General features: G+C 48.2%; 1 protein-coding gene across 7 annotated transcripts in view; it reads left to right on the top strand.

Annotated features, from left to right (window-relative positions):
* The first annotated feature begins 1054 nt into the window (after positions 1–1054).
* tpd52 (tumor protein D52) overlaps positions 1055–16751 on the top strand; it is a 324801-nt gene continuing 309104 nt past the window's right edge. For 4 of the 7 annotated variants that reach the window (XR_011933352.1, XR_011933351.1, XR_011933353.1 and 1 more), the window contains exon 1: positions 1055–1246. Coding sequence is in view for 4 of the 7 variants with exons in the window: in XM_072467499.1 (XP_072323600.1) it covers positions 1228–1246 (19 nt within the window). In the remaining 3 variants the exon portion in view is untranslated. The remainder of the gene's footprint in view (positions 1247–16751) is intronic. The other 3 variants (XM_072467500.1, XM_072467501.1, XM_072467502.1) reach the window with 3 other exon arrangements.

Genomic DNA, 16751 nt, shown 5'->3' on the forward strand with positions numbered 1-16751 from the left:
TGAAAGCCGTTTTTCACTCTTGCTAATTATTTCCTCCTGACTGTAATTTTTAGCTCTGCAATCTTGAAAGCTAAGATGACTGTCTCAAGAAATAAACAACAAATCTAGAGCACTGCTTCAGAATAAATCTCAGCAAGGGGAAACACCGTTTCAAGGTAAAATGTGAATTTGCGAATGATCAGTTCTTCTTCAGATTTAACAACACTTGAAATGAAATTCAAGATAAAATCGTGGTGCCAAAAAATCGCTAAAATGGGCAGAGTGAACTCCCTCTTTGATATCTAGCTTGTGATCTTGCGAAGACACATTCTGAGGGAATAGTCATATTAAATAATGGCAATCACTGGGAGCGAGTCACTTGCTTTCCTTTAAATATGCTGGTTCACTTTAGCATCTCTCCCCAATCAAAAAATAAACAGCATCCAACACGGTATCCTTCTGTGCTCGGTGGGCACCGCATGGGTTGGATTGCCTTATCGACCACGATTTTCGCACTTTGATTTGATGGGTTTTGGATAAGTTTTTGTTTCCCTTCTCGTTCTTTTTGGGCTGTGCTCCACTCGTTGTCTTGGGGCACTCCCCTTTTTTGTTTTATCCATCAGTTACTTTGTGTTCTTGTGCTTGGTCGTCACACCGAGCATCACGCCAGTGTAAGTGGCGGATGTCAGATTAACTCCTGCTACGTACGTAGCAGGTCATCACTCACGAAAGAAAACACAAAAATTATTTTAAGTTAGAGTAGTGAGACCCTATAAAAGGTTCAACAACGGTATCTTAACCGGAATGGCAACTGGTAACTGTTTATTTTACGTGCAATGCTCCACGCCCTCAATGCTATGGCCCACTGCTCACAGTAGCACGATGCCGCCAGCCCCAAGGCCGAAGACAGAGCACATGGAACACTGCGCACGCACCTGCGGCGACCATTGACGAGGGCCAGCACGTGCCAACACGTGGACGTTAGCCTTGCGCGATGACGTCACCCGAAGACGCACGCACGCTTGTCAGGCCTGTCAAAGGCGGTTAATGGGTGCGGGTGGGGGAGGGGTTTGTTGGCGGCGGGGCAGAGTGGGGAGGCAGCGCTGCTGGTGGAGGCGGAGAGCAGTGGCAATAACAAGCGCGGCGCAGGGTCAGGCGGCTGCATCCAACGCTTCGTCAGGGTGGTTTATTTTTTAAAATTTCCCCCACCCCTTCCACCTGTCAGACTTGGTGAAGAAAGAAGGAAGGATGGACACTTCCAACCAAGGTAAATCAAACTCGGCCGAAATGAAGCAGCGCCGCAGCCGCCGCTTGATTTAAATTGGTCCACGAGCGGTGTATCCAAGGGGGGCGCGCCGCTGGCGTGTAATCTTTGCTGATGCTGCTGACATGGGATTACATCTCCTTGGTTAAAGGCCACCGTAACCTCTTCGTCGTTTTCATTTTAAACTCCTTTGTACTGGGTTATATTTAAAAGGAAATACAAATCGTGTGGTGAAACCAGCATACCTGTTTGCCACCTGAATCTGTGTCACACCTTGAGGCGAGGTCGATGCCAGCAGCTGTTCTTATTTGTTTTTGAATTGAGCCAACAGTAACTCTTTAATTTGCTACTTACCGGGAATGCGATAGTATATTTACCAGTTAGTATGTTTTCACTATCGGTTATTTGTGCCATTTTTAGTTCCAGAAGAAAATGTACTTGAACCGATTCTCACATTGAACAACTGGCACATAATCTACACATGGGAGTTAATTCCTACAATTGAAGGTTGCAGAAATGCAACATTACACCACCTAAAATGTCAATAACTGTGCTGTATGCTGCAATTCCGCAAGTTGGCTTTAAGAAGTTGTATGCCTGTACTGTAATGGCTTTGCCAAGAAATGGCTTCAATCTCTTCATATAACGAATTTTGGGTTATTTGGCTGATGATAAAGGAACTGTTTTCTAATGGCCTTTTGGCTAAGATTAAGCCCGAGATCGGGTGTAATACCTTGTCAGCTTGGGTCTAGTATGCCCCTTTTGTGGGGGCAATGAATTGGATTCAATTTGAATTATTTTTTGGAGCAAGCAAGGAGATGGATTAAGGACCTGTCCTGCTCATTCTGCACATTGGCTTTGTAACTTGAGAAAGGAATAAAATGATTAAAACTTTTCTAACAGAGGTAGCAAGTATTGGCCTTCCTGAGATCGCGTGTGATTTCAATAATTGCTTGCAAATAGCTTTTGAAATACAATTTCTCTACCCCTTCCCCAAACTTCATCCAAATGGGTATATTTTTATGTGTATGTGTGTGTATATATATATATATATACTCCATCAGATGGGCATATCAGGTAGATTTGATATGCACCTTCTCTGAAGGTTGCTCCAGGTGTCCCTTCACCTGATGTCTGTGTGTATTCTTTAAAATAGTTGGTGTGAGATGATCATATGCATGAATCGTATTAAATTTTATTTTTAAAATGGCATCTCCTTTCCTTCTCCCGCAGCGATGGCTCTTATAAAATTATTTCACCTGACTATTTTCAGGAATTAAAATTGAAAAGTATATGATTCAGTTGATTATTGAAGTTACACTGATATCGAAGAGACTACCTTGCAAATGCAGGCTTATGATTTTTAGATACCCTTATTTTATATTGGTCCAGACAAACAGCACGAGAGCGATCTAGTAAGTTTTTTTTTTCAGAAGTTCTAGTTTCCTTCAGGATCCACAGAGAAACATTAGATTTTCTCTGCCCTAGGGTTACCATCCTGTCCCCTGAGCAGCAATCACTTCTTTACCTTTTACCCATGTCCCTGACAGCCACCTGTCACCCTTTAGCGGCTGGGCAACATCTCTTTGGCTTCCCAACCCATTTTGGTTGGAAAGGATTATGTGAATGAGTTCAGGCCATTCACACACAATCTGAGTTTTATGATTAGGTGTATGCCAGTAGTGCCCAAAATATACCTGTTCAATGGCAACTTAAAATTTTTCACATGATTGTAATTAGATCAGCCATGATCGTATTGAATGGCGAAGCAGGCTGGAGGGATTGAATGACCTACTCCTAATTCATATGTTCTTAGCTGGGATTGTGTAGAGAATTATTTTTAAGATTTGTCCTTTTACAAAAAGAGTCAGTTTGTTGTTAGTGTCTTGGTGTTGGCTCCAGAGTTTGTGAGATTAACACGGGTGATGAGGAAAAGAGGGTGTGCTTCAACTGAGTAAGTGGCTGGAGTTGGTGGGAAAGGTTTTACTCCTTTTTTTCTACCTCTGGCACTGTCCAGTGTTTGGTTCTTACATCAGTGCAGCAGAAGTATATTGGTAAGTTATTCTGCTTATCTTAAATTTACAAACTATTTATTCTATGGCAAGGCAGCTCGGCTGAGTGAAATGTGCCTTTTGTGGAATGTGTGAAGTCATGGATGCATCATTTGTGCGAGACAAACATATCTGCAGGAAATATCTCCTGCAAAAGCAGGAACTCTAGGTTTTAGAACTTAAGCTGTGGATGGAGTCACTGTGCTGATTCCATGAGACTGAAGACTACATGGTGTAGCCACGTAAAATGGCTGCTTCCCGATTAAATTGATCAAACCCCGATCCAAAATGGCGAACGGCAGAGGCTGATGGGAAAATCAGCCAACAGGACTCAAACAGAAGACTGCAGGTAAAACAGTGTATTCGCCTCTGGGGGAAGCCAGACTGATCAAATCATGCAGCCATTAACATCACAACAATCCAGCCATCTGCATAGTGAACAGCCATCCCCAGGAACAATTGCTATACATTAGCATTTGTAAAGCTACTCCAGACCTCTCGGCACCAAGAGAGGCTAACGCAAAGAAAGGTGGGCAACCACCCCCCGATCAAGGAATGCCCCATTATTGGAGCATATTGAACCAAGTGATTGGGACCAAGTCCAATCACTTGGAACCAGGGTCAAGGTCCGCCCCGAGAGGCGGGAAGACACTAACTAACTGTAAGAGTAAGGGGCCAAGTTCAGATCGACCCTTCTCTTCCTTGTCGCAACCTTCGCAAGAACCTTCGATTAAGATCAAGTAAGTTTGACTCCAGCGATCGCTACCTGATAGGCGCTCCTAACCATCGACCTGTATCAGCCTTTGAATCCCGCGGGCTCAGGACCAAAACGAAAGACCATTTGTTTCCCTGACCTGATGGGCCATTCCTAAAGTTAAGTATTGGCCTGTTAGTTATAGGTATTAGTCTAGAAGTAGCATTATTGTATAAGTATTAATTGCTGTATATAATAAATGACCGTTGATTTAATTCTTACTCAGCGGTGTGTTGCATTATAAATCATAACCTGAGCTTGAACCACGTGGCGGTATCAGAAAGATACCTGGCGACTTGTGAGCAAAGGTGACAGAATTAGAGGTAGTAAACTAAGGCTAATAAGAGCAACAATGGATAGCAAGTTTAGGGCGGTGGTAAAATTATTGGTTAGGAGCCTGAAGGTGGAGAGGGAATTGTTAATAGTCAGGCAGCCTGAGAACCAGGCAGGTTGTCCTCTAAGTCGATCTCGCTTGATGGTTCCTCAGAGGAGTGCAGTAACAGTCAAATGCCTGGCACCACAGGTGACTCAGTTGCTCAGGAGGGGAGAAAGAAGAATGGAAAGGTCTTGATGGTAGGACAGGCGCTTGTTTCTATGACCAAAGGTGTGACTCCAAGATGGTATGTAGCCTCCGTGGTGCCAGAGTCAAGGATGTCACAGAGCGGCTGCAGGACATTTTTCTTGGGGATGGTGAACAGCCGGAGGCCTTGGTCCACATTTGTACTGGCAACATAGTTAGGAAGAGGGATGAAAGCAGCTTTTAGGGAGTTAGAAAATAAATTAAAAAGCAGGACCTCAAAAGTAGAGGATTAAACTAGATTGGCAGGGGCATGGGGACCAGCGAAGAAGCTCCGATTGGAGGGAAGCAAAACTGGTAACAGGAAGTAGAAAAGTAATAAACAAAATTGGAAGGCAGATGAAATGAAGGCAAACATCAAATAGGAGGAAATTCAGAAGAATGTTAAGACAAAGTTAAGGGTTTATCTGAATGCATGCAGCATTCTCAACAAGATAGATGATTTGTAGGTACAAATAGAGGTAGATGGGTATGATTTAATTGCCATTAAGGGGACATAGGGTGACCAGGGCAGGGAAATGGATATTTATCATTTTAGGAAGTATGGAAGGAAGGAGAAATGATATCGAGGATTACTGTTATTAAGGGATGTGATCAGTCCATTAGTGAGAAAGGATCTTGGATGAAAGGATCAATATGTAGAATCAGTTTGGGTGGAGCTATGAAACAGCAAGAGGCAGCAAACATTGATGGGACTTGTTTATACGCCACTAAATTGTAGTGGTAATGTTGGGCATGGTGTAAATCAGAAAATTAGCTGCATGTAATATTTATATAGAGCTTGGGTAAACCTAATTAACACATGCTGTGGAGGATGAATTCCAGGCGTGTGTACAAGATGGGTTTCTGGAGAAGTACATTTAGATTTGGTATTATCGCATGAGAAAGGGCTAATTGATCTTGTAATGGACGCATTAGCAAATAGTGACCATGATATGATAGAATCAAAAATGATAAAATTAATCTTGAAACTAGGGTCCTAAATCTGATCAAAGAAAGTTATGATGGTATGGGCAAGTTAGCTGTGGTGGATTTGCAAACTAAATTGAAAGATTTGTCGGTAGACAGGCAGTGGCTAGCATTTGAAGAAATATTACATGGTCTACAACAAATATACGTTCCTCTAAGACATGCAAGACTAACAGGAAAGGTGAATCAACCATGGCGAACAAAAGAAGTCAAAGGTTGCACTGGATCAAAGGAAGTGGTTTATAAGATTGCCAGAAAAAGTGATCAACCCAAGGATTGGTAGCAACTTAAAATCCAGCAAAGGAGGACCAAGAAACTGATAAAGGGAAAAGAGAATATGAATGCAGGCCTGCAAGAAATATAGAAAGGTGGACTGTAAAAGTTTCTTTAGAGATGTGAAAAGGAAAACATTAGCAAGGCCAAATGTAGGTCCATTACAGGGGGAGACAGCATGATTTATAATCGAGAATAGGGAAATGTGTGAGAAACTAAACAATTAATTTGTGTCTGTCTTCATGGAGGAAGATGCAGAAATCTCATTCTAGGGAACCAAAGCGCTTGTGAAAATGAGGAACTGAGAGAAATTAGAATACTTGGCAAAATTAATTGGATAAATTTCCTGGATCAGACGAGCTACATCATACGCATTTACGAAATAAGTGCAGCAATCGGCCATTCAGCCTTTCGAGCTGCTCCAGTGAGATCATGGCTGGTCTACCTTAACACCATTTTCCTTCACTAACAACATATCTTCCAACCACCACAACCATCTTCCTTTGTGTCAGGTATGACTCCAACCAGCAGAGAGTTTCTCCCTGATTCCCATTGACTCCAGTTTAGCTAGGGTTCCTTGATTCCATACTCTGTAAAATGCTGCCTTGATGTCAAGGGCAGTCACTCTCATCTCACCTCTGGCATTCAGCCCTTTGGCCATGTTTGAGCCAAGGTTGTAATGAGGTCAGGAGCTGAATGAACCTGGTGGAACCCAAACTGAGCGTCCGTCAGCAGGTTATTGCTGAGTAAGTTTGATAGCACTGGTTTTCTTTCCTTAAATTTAAGAGTACCCAATTATTTTTTTCCAATTAAGGGACAATTTAGCATGGCCAATCCACCTACCCTGCACATCTGTTTGGGTTGTGGGGGTGAGACCCACGCAGACACTGGGTGAATGCAGCAGGCAGATTGGTGAGCATCATGTGAGTGACCCTTTAAGAAAGGTTTGTTCTTACCACATGACTTGTAGCACAACTTCAGTGATGTCATTGTGGGTAGAACTGGGCTGTGGCTGTCAGGTGAAAGGGGGTTTAGGTTTTTGGGTTTCAGTTTCAGTTTGTTGCTTTGGACTGCAGGAGTGAAGCAGTGTTTCCGTTTTCATTTTACAGCTGTTCCAGTGAACTGAAAGCATATTGGGTGTGGCAAACTGACTTGGTTACTTTAAAGATAGAGCTCCTTTCCGGAGGGAATTTTGAATCTGCTAGTTGGAGGCTGGATCTCTGGGAACGGACCAGTCCCATTCAAGTGAGATTACATAGAACATTACAGCGCAGTACAGGCCCTTCGGCCCTCAATGTTGCGCCGACCTGTGAAACCACTCTAAAGCCCATCTACACTATTATTCCCTTATCGTCCATATGTCTATCCAATGACCATTTGAATGCCCTTAGTGTTGGCGAGTCCACTACTGTTGCAGGCAGGGCATTCCACGCCCTTACTACTCTGAGTAAAGAACCTACCTCTGACATCTGTCTTATATCTATCTCCCCTCAATTTAAAGCTATGTCCCCTCGTGCTAGACATCACCATCCGAGGAAAAAGGCTCTCACTGTCCACCCTATCCAATCCTCTGATCATCATGTATGCCTCAATTAAGTCACCTCTTAACCTTCTCTCTAACGAAAACAACCTCAAGTCCATCAGCCTTTCCTCATAAGATTTTCCCTCCATACCAGGCAACATCCTGGTAAATCTCCTCTGCACCCTTTCCAATGCTTCCACATCCTTCCTATAATGTGGCGACCAGAATTGCACGCAATACTCCAAATGCGGCCGCACCAGAGTGTTGTATAGCTGCAACATGACCTCATGGCTCCTAAACTCAATCCCTCTACCAATAAAAGCTAACACACCGTACGCCTTCTTAACAACCCTCTCAACCTGGGTGGCAACTTTCAGGGATCTATGTACATGGACACCGAGATCTCTTTGCTCATCCGCACTGCCAAGAATCTTACCATTAGCCCAGTACTCTGTCTTCCTGTTATTCCTTCCAAAATGAATCACCTCACACTTTTCTGCATTAAACTCCATTTGCCACCTCTCAGCCCAGCGCTGCAGCTTATCTATGTCCCTCTGTAACTTGTAACATCCTTCCGCACTGTCCACAACTCCACCGACTTTAGTGTAATCTGCAAATTTACTCACCCATCCTTCTACGCCCTCCTCCAGGTCATTTATAAAAATGACAAACAGCAGTGACCCCAGAACAGATCCTTGTGGTACACCACTAGTAACTGGACTCCAGTCTGTGTGCCGGGCCACGCCCTTAAAGGGGTTTTGGTTTATTGGATTTTGTATTGAATTGGAACAGCTACTAAGGGGGATTCATTTAGAGTTCTATACATTGATTACTGTAGCTGTTGTGTTTTCTTTATGTTTGTAATTGATAAATTCTTGCTGTGTTTTATATATGTTTTTAAAAAAAATATATTTTATTAAAGTTTTTCAATCACAATTTTTTCCCCCTTACAAATAAAAAAAAAAAGATTTTTAAAATACAAGTAACATGATAACTACAATCTAATAAGGAGTAACTAACTAACATGGTAAACTAACCAAATAACATAAAATGAAACTTTCCCGTCCCCCCTCCCCCTCCCAGGACCCGAACATCTTACCCCCCCCTCCCTCCCCCCTGGGTTGCTGCTGCTGGTCATCTATCTTCCCTCTAACGTTCCGCTAGGTAGTCGAGGAACGGTTGCCACCGCCTGGTGAACCCTTGAGCCGATCCTCTCAGCGCAACCTTAATCTGCTCCAGTTTTATGAAGCCCACCATATCGTTTATCCAGGCCTCCAGTCCGGGGGGTTTCGCTTTCTTCCACATGAGTAAAATCCTACGCCGGGCTACTAGGGACGCAAAGGCCACGACATCGGCCTCTTTCGCCTCCTGCACTCCCGGCTCATCCGCAACTCCAAATAAAGCTAACCACCAGCCTGGTTTGACCCGGACCTTCACCACCTTTGAGATCACTCCCGTCACTCCCCTCCAATACCCATCCAGTGCCGGGCATAACCAAAACATATGTGTGTGGTTTGCCGGGCTTCCGCCGCACCTCCCACACTTGTCCTCCACTCCGAAGAACCTGCTCAACCTCGCTCCCGTTATGTGTGCTCTATGCAGCACCTTAAATTGGATCAGGCTAAACCTGGCTCACAAGGAAGAGGAATTTGCCCTGCTTAGGGCATCAGCCCACAAACCCTCCTCAATCTCCTCCCCGAGCTCTTCTTCCCATTTTCCTTTCAGTTCGCCCACCAGCTCCTCCCCCTCTTCTCTCATCTCCCGGTATATCTCTGACACCTTGCCCTCCCCGACCCACACCCCCGAAAGCACTCTATCCTGGATCCCCTGTGTCGGGAGCAGCGGAAATTCCCTCACCTGTTGTCTTGTGAACGCCCTCACCTGCATATACCTAAAGAAATTTCCCTGGGGCAGCTTATACTTTTCCTCCAACGCTCCCAAGCTCGCAAACATCCCGTCTATAAATAGGTCTTCCACTCTCCTGATTCCCAACTGGTGCCAGCTCTGGAATCCTCCATCCAGCCTCCCTGGGGCAAACCTATGGTTGTTCCTAATTGGGGACCCCACCAAGGCTCCCAACACACCTCTCTGTCGCCTCCATTGCCCCCAGATACTTAATGTTGCCACCACCACTGGGTTTGTGGTAAATATTTTTGGTGAGAGCGGTAGTGGCGCCGTCACCAGCGCTTCTAGACTCGTCCCTTTACAGGACTTCATCTCTAGTCTTTTCCACGCCGCTCCCTCTCCCTCTATCATCCATTTACGAATCATTGGCGGCCCAGTAGTAGTCGCCCAAATTCGGCAGTGCCAGTCCCCCTCTGTCTTTACTACGTTGTAAGAACCCCCTCCTTACCCTCGGGACCTTCCCTGCCCACACGAAGCTCGTGATGCTCCTGTCTTTTTTTTAAAAGGCCTTAGTGATCAGTATAGGGAGACACTGGAACACAAATAGGAACCTCGGGAGGACCATCATCTTAATTGCCTGCACTCTGTCCGCCAGTGACAGCGGCTGCATGTCCCACCTTTTGAAATCCTCTTCCATTTGTTCCACCAGTCGTGTCAGATTAAGTCTGTGTAAGGTTCCCCAGCTCCTGGCTATCTGAATCCCCAGGTATCGAAAGTTTCTTTCCACTCTCCTTAGCGGTAGGCCATCTATCCCTCTACTCTGGTCCCCAGGGTGTATCACAAAAAGTTCACTCTTTCCCATGTTAAGCCTATATCCCGAGAAATCTCCGAACTCCCTCAATATCTGCATGACCTCTGTCATCCCCCCCACTGGGTCCGTCACATACAGCAATAGGTCATCCGCGTATAGCGACACTCGGTGTTCCTCTCCCCCTCTAATCACCCCTCTCCATTTTCTGGAGTCTCTCAGCGCTATGGCCAGTGGTTCAATTGCCAACACGAACAGTAATGGGGACAGCGGGCATCCCTGTCTTGTTCCCCTGTATAGTCGAAAATACTCTGACCTTTGCCGACCCGTGACCACACTTGCCGTTGGGGCCCCATAGAGGAGTTTGACCCAGCTAACAAACCCGTCCCCGAGCCCGAACCTCCTCAGCACCTCCCATAGATACTCCCACTCCACCCTATCAAATGCCTTCTCTGCATCCATTGCCGCCACTATCTCTGCCTCCCCCTCTACTGGGGGCATCATTATCGCCCCTAATAGCCGTCGCACGTTGACATTTAGTTGTCTCCCCTTTACGAATCCTGTCTGGTCTTCGTGTACCACCCCCGGGACACAATCCTCTATCCTCGTTGCCAGCACCTTTGCTAGCAACTTGGCGTCCACATTTAGCAGTGAGATAGGCCTATAGGACCCGCACTGCAGCGGATCTTTATCCCGCTTCAAAATTAGCGATATCGTTGCCTCCGACATTGTCGGGGGTAGGGTCCCCCCTTCTCTGGCCTCGTTAAAAGTCCTTACCAACAGCGGGGCCAGCAAGTCCACATATTTTGTATAAAATTCCACCGGGAACCCATCTGGTCCCGGGGCCTTCCTGCCTGCATGTTCCCCAGCCCCTTGGTAACCTCGTCCACCCCAATTGGTGCCCCCAGGCCTTCCACCTCCTGCTCCTCCACCCTCGGGAACCTTAATTGGTCCAAAAACTGCCGCATCGCCTCTTTTCCCTCCGGGGGTTGGGACCTATAAAGTCTTTCGTAAAAGGTCTTAAACACCTTGTTTATCTTCCCTGCTCTCCGCACCGTAGCTCCCTTTTCATCTCTAATTCCCCCGATCTCCCTCGCCGCTGTCTTCTTTCGCAGCTGAAGGGCCAACAGGCGACTCGCCTTTTCCCCATATTCATATCTCATCACCTGTGCCTTCCTCCACTGCGCCTCCGCCCTCCTAGTGGTCAGAAGGTCGAAGTCCGTCTGGAGGAGTCGTCTCTCCCTGTATAGTCCTTCCTCCGGGGCCGCCGCGTATTCTTTATCTACCTTTAAAATCTCCCCCAGTAATCTTTCCCTTTCCTTGGCCTCTATTTTCCCTTTGTGGGCCCTGATGGAGATCAGCTCTCCTCTGACCACCGCCTTTAGTGCTTCCCATACTACTCCCACTCGGACCTCCCGTTCGTCATTGGCCTCCAGGTATCTCTCGATGCATCCCCGCACCCTTCCACAGACTCCCTCATCCGCCAGCAATCCCACATCTAATCGCCAGAGTGCACGCTGCTCCCTCTCCTCTCCTAGTTCCAGGTCCACCCAATGTGGGGCATGATCTGAGACAGCTATGGCTGAATACTCAGTTTCTTCAACCCTCGAGATCAGCGACCTTCCCAAAACAAAGAAATCTATCCGGGAATACACCTTGTGAACATGGGAGAAGAAGGAGAACTCTTTGGCCTTCGGCCTAACAAATCGCCATGGATCCACTCCCCCCATTTGGTCCATAAACCCCTTAAGCACCTTGGCCGCTGCCGGCCTTCTTCCGGTCCTAGATCTAGATCTATCTAACCCTGGGTCCAGCACGGTGTTGAAGTCTCCCCCCATTATCAGGTTTCCTACCTCCAGGTCCGGGATACGTCCCAGCATCCGCTTCATGAATCCCGCATCATCCCAATTCGGGGCATATACGTTAACCAACACGACCTCCGTTCCCTCCAGTCTGCCACTCACCATCACATATCTGCCTCCGCTATCTGCTACAATGCTCCTAGCTTCGAATGATACCCGTTTCCCCACCAGTATGGCCACCCCTCTGTTCTTTGCGTCCAACCCTGAGTGGAACACCTGTCCCACCCATCCTTTCCTTAACCTAACTTGGTCCGCCACCTTCAGGTGTGTCTCCTGAAGCATAGCCACGTCTGCCCTCAGTCCTTTCAAGTGCGCGAACACTCGGGCCCTTTTAATCGACCCATTTAGGCCCCTCTCGTTCCATGTGATCAGCTGCACTGGGGGGCTACCTGCCCCCTTCCCGTGTCGACTAGCCATCACCCTCTCTAGGCCAGTCCCACGTCCCGGTTCCGCGCTCCCACCCGTTCCCCAGGAGGCGCATTCCAGCCCCGACCACCCTTTCTTTAACCAGTTCCTCTTTGATTTCTGCAGCAGCAACCCAGTTATCCTCCCCCCCCCCCCCCATCACCCCCCCCCCCCCCCCCCCCCCCGCTAGATCCCCATCTAGCATGATTGCTCCCCCATATTACTTCCGAAAGTCAGCTGACTTCAACTGACCCCGGCTTCTCCCGCTCACTCCTTGACCCCCCCCCCCCCCGTGTGGGGAACTCCCATCTACCTTGCGCCTATCTTCCCGCCATCACCTTTCTGGCGCGGGAACAAGGATAGTAGGCCCCGTATTCGCTATAGTTGTCCCGCCCCTTGTGACGCAGCTCCCTCTACCGCCCCACTCCCATTCCCCATCCCCTGCCTGTGTCTCTTCTTTCCCCCCACCGGCGCCCACATTTCTTAGTGTCCCCCCCCTCTTCCCAATTTTCATCCCTATATACATCGGCATTGTCATTTCCCCTCTAACATCAGTCCCTCAGTTCCGATCCAGTTTCTCGTTTTTAATAAAGGTCCATGCTTCTTCCGCCGTTTCGAAGTAGTGATGTCTCTCCTGGTACGTGACCCACAGTCGCGCCGGCTGCAGCATCCCGAACTTCACCTTGTGTAGCACCTCCTTGGCTCGATTAAAACTCGCCCTCCTTCTCGCCACCTCCGCACTCCAATCCTGGTACACCCGTACCACCGCATTCTCCCATCTACTACTTTGTACCTTTTTGGCCCATCTCAGAACCACTTCTCTGTCATTGAAGCGATGAAATCGCACGATCGTCGCCCTAGGTGGTTCTCCCGCCTTTGGTCTCCTCGCAGGGACTCGATGAGCCCCTTCCACATCCAAGGGGCCCGAGGGGGCCTCCGCTCCCATTAGCGAGCTTAGCATCGTGCTCACGTAAGCCCCACAGTCCGCTCCTTCCACTCCCTTGGGGAGACCCAGGATCCGAAGGTTCTTTCTCCGTGCTCTATTTTCTAGGGTTTCAATCCTTTCAATGCACTTTTTGTGGAGCGCCTCGTGCGTCTGCGTTTTGACCGCCAGGCCCAGGATCTCGTCTTCGTTGTCCGTCACCTTCTGCTCCACCACGCGGAGCTCCGTCTCCTGGGTCTTTTGTGCCTCCTTAAGCCCCTCAATTGCCTGTAGCATCGGGGTCAGCACCTCCTTCTTAAGCAGCTCCACACACCGTCTTAAAAATTTGTCTTGGTCCGGCCCCCATGTCGCCTGGGCTTTCTCCGCCGCCACCTTGCTCCTTTTTTCCTCCTGTCCCTATCCTCGAGGATTCTTCGCGATCTGGCCGCTGCCGCCGATATTTTTCTCTTTTCGTTGGGGGGGACTCCCTGTTAACTCACCCCACACCGGGTTTCGTCCTGAAAAAATTCCCCGCTGGGGCTCTTAAAAGAGCCCGAAGGTCCGTTTGAGCTGGAGCCGCCGAAACGTGCGGCTTAGCTGGACATCGCCGCAACCGGAAGTCGTGTTTTATATATGTTAACTACATTCTTATAATAAATTTTGTTTTGATGTAAGCGCCAAGGAATTCTGATAAGTCACACCTGAAGTGAAGGCTCTTGTGCTCATCCTACCCAAATTCAACATAAAAGTTATAGGTCAGGTGAGCTTCATAATACACTTTGGAGTTTCTAAGCCCTGGCTCATAACATGAGAATGAGGTCAAGTATGTTTTTCCCATTTGTTGGCTCCCTCAACACCTTCTGCAGTTCCAGTGTAGCCGCTATGTCCTTTAGGACCCGGACAGCTAGGTCTGTGGTGGTACGACTGAGCCACTCTTGGCGATGGACTTTGAAGTGCCCCACCCAGAGCATATTCTGTGCCCTGCCACCCTCAGTGCTTCCTCCAAGTAGTGTTTAACATGGAGGAATATTGATTCATCAGGTGTTGTTGGACACTGCGTGGTAATCGGCAGGGAGTTTCCTTGCCCATGTTTAACCTGAAGCCATGAAACTTCATGGGGTCCAATGTCGATGTTCAGGATTCCCAGGGCAACCCCCTCCCGACTTTATATCTCTGTGCCGCCACCTCTGCTGGGACTGTCCTGCTGTTGAGATAGGACATGCCCAGGAATGGTGTTAGTACTGTCTGGGGCGCGGACTTCCGGTGACGGCGGGCGGGAGGCGGCCGCACAATGGAGGGCTCCCGTTCGGGAACGGCATTTTCGGGGCTTTAAGCCCGGTCCCAGGGTCCACGGAGGCGGCAGAAGCAGGGAGAAGGCACTGAGGAGGTACAGTGAAGACACAGGAGTAGAAAAAAAAAACCAAAGAAAAATGTCGAGGGTGAGCAAAAAAACGGCCGAAAAAAAAAACAGCTGAAGGTCCGTCGGGGAGTGGAAAGTTCACCGCGGGGTCACCAAGGAAAATGGAGGCTGGAGCACCAGGGAAGGCCGCACTGCTTACGGCTGAAGAAATAACTAAGGTGATGGCTGCGGAATTTGAAAAGCAGTTGGCGCAGATTGCGAAATGCATGGAGATGGTGAGGAAGGAGATGAGGGAGGTTTTGAGTGTGCTGGTGGAGGAGGCCGTTTCCCCGGTGAGGACGGAGGTGGCGAGCGCAGTGGCGGAGGTGCGAGAGCAAGGGGAGGTGCTGAAGGAAGTGGAGGAGACGTTATTGCAGCACGGTGATCAACTTGCCTCGATGGGGAAAGAGATGCGGAAGGTGATGGATACTAACAAGGATCTGCGAGGAAAAATGGAAGACCTGGAAAACAGATCCAGGCGACAGAATGTGAGGATTGTGGGGCTGCCATAATGAGTTGAAGGACCGAAGCCGACTGAGTATTTTGCCGCGATGTTGGCAAAACTATTGGGGGAGGGGGCGGATCCCTCCCGATATGAACTGGATCGGGCTCATCGGTCGTGGAGGCCTGTACCAAAGGCGACTGAGCCGCCAAGGGCAATGACTCTGTGCTTCCGTAGGTACAGTGTGAAGGAGAAGGTCCTGAGCTGGGCCAAGCAGAAGCGGGTGGTGCAGTGGGCTGGAGCTGGTATACGTGTATACCAGGACTTTACGGTGGAGCTGGCAAGGAGACGGGCTGCCTTCAACCAGGTGAAGAGGGCACTGTACATTAGCAAGGTGCGGTGCGGCATTGTATATCCAATGAAGCTGAGGGTGACTTACAAGCTCAGGGACTTTTATTTTGGAACGGCGGAAGCAGCGGGGGAGTTTGCGAAAGCAGAAGGACTGTGGCAGAACTGACAAATTTAGGAATGGCCATGTGCCGATGTAACCTCATGACTGTATTTTCTTCTTTTTTGTATCACTGCGCACGGGTGTAGAGACTAAAGGAGCCAATGTGGTATATATTTGGACAAGGGAAGGGACGGGACTTTCACTCGAAATGAGGTTCTTTGGGGTGTAGGTGGATATGTGGGGTTTGTGTGTTAAAAGGGGATCTTTGGGCTTTCCTAGGGCCGGGCAAGTGGGAAAGGGACCCGGGCGGGGGCCTCCACGCTGGGCGGTTTAAGCCGGCCAGTGAACGGGAGTGAGGTGGGGGGGAGGGGCTGCGGCCCGGAGCCTGGCAGAACAGGGTCCGAGTGGTCCAGCCGGGGTGGAAAGTTGGGAGGAAGGAACCGAGGTTGGGAGGAGTTTTACAAGAGGCAGTGGACGGGAGGAGCTAGAGACCTTTGGGGGGGGGGGGGGGGGGGGGGGGCTGTGTAAGATTAAGGGTGACTACGGGTAATCCCTGATTCCTTTTTGTTATTTGTTTATGTAAACATGCGGGTTGAGGTTTGAGGGTTGGTGGGTAGATGGGATCGTTGTTATGGGGACTGACAAATCTTGCTGATTATTGTTTATTGTTGATGGATGTAAATGTGGGAGAAATTGTGAAAAAGGAGAATAAAAAAAATAAAACAAAGTAGTGTCTGGGGCATTGTCTGTAAGGTACGATTTTATGAGCGTGACTATGTCAGGCTGTTGCTTAACTAGTCTGTGAGACAACTCCACCAACTTTGGCACAAGCCCCCAGATGTTAGTAAGGGACTTTGCAGGGTCGGCAGGGCTGGGTTCGCCGTTGTCGTTTCCTGTGCCTGGTTAAATGCCAGGTGGTCAGTCTGGTTTCACTCCTTTTTTGTGTTTTCATAAGTGGTTGAATACAACTGAGTGACTTGCTAGGCAATTTCAGAGCCAACTACATTGCTGTGGGTCTGAAGTCACATGTAGGCCCGACCAGGTAAGGATGGCAGATTTTCTTCCATAAAGGACATTAGTGAACCAGATGGGTTTTTAGGACAATCAACAATGGCTTCATGGTCATCATTAAACTTTGAATTCCAGATATTTTAATGAGTTTAAATTCCATCACCTGCCATGGTGGGATTCTCACCCGGGTCCCCAGATCATTATCCCAAGTCTCTGG

This window comes from Scyliorhinus torazame, chromosome 11 (genome assembly GCF_047496885.1).
Source record: "Scyliorhinus torazame isolate Kashiwa2021f chromosome 11, sScyTor2.1, whole genome shotgun sequence".
NCBI classification, from domain to species: domain Eukaryota; kingdom Metazoa; phylum Chordata; class Chondrichthyes; order Carcharhiniformes; family Scyliorhinidae; genus Scyliorhinus; species Scyliorhinus torazame.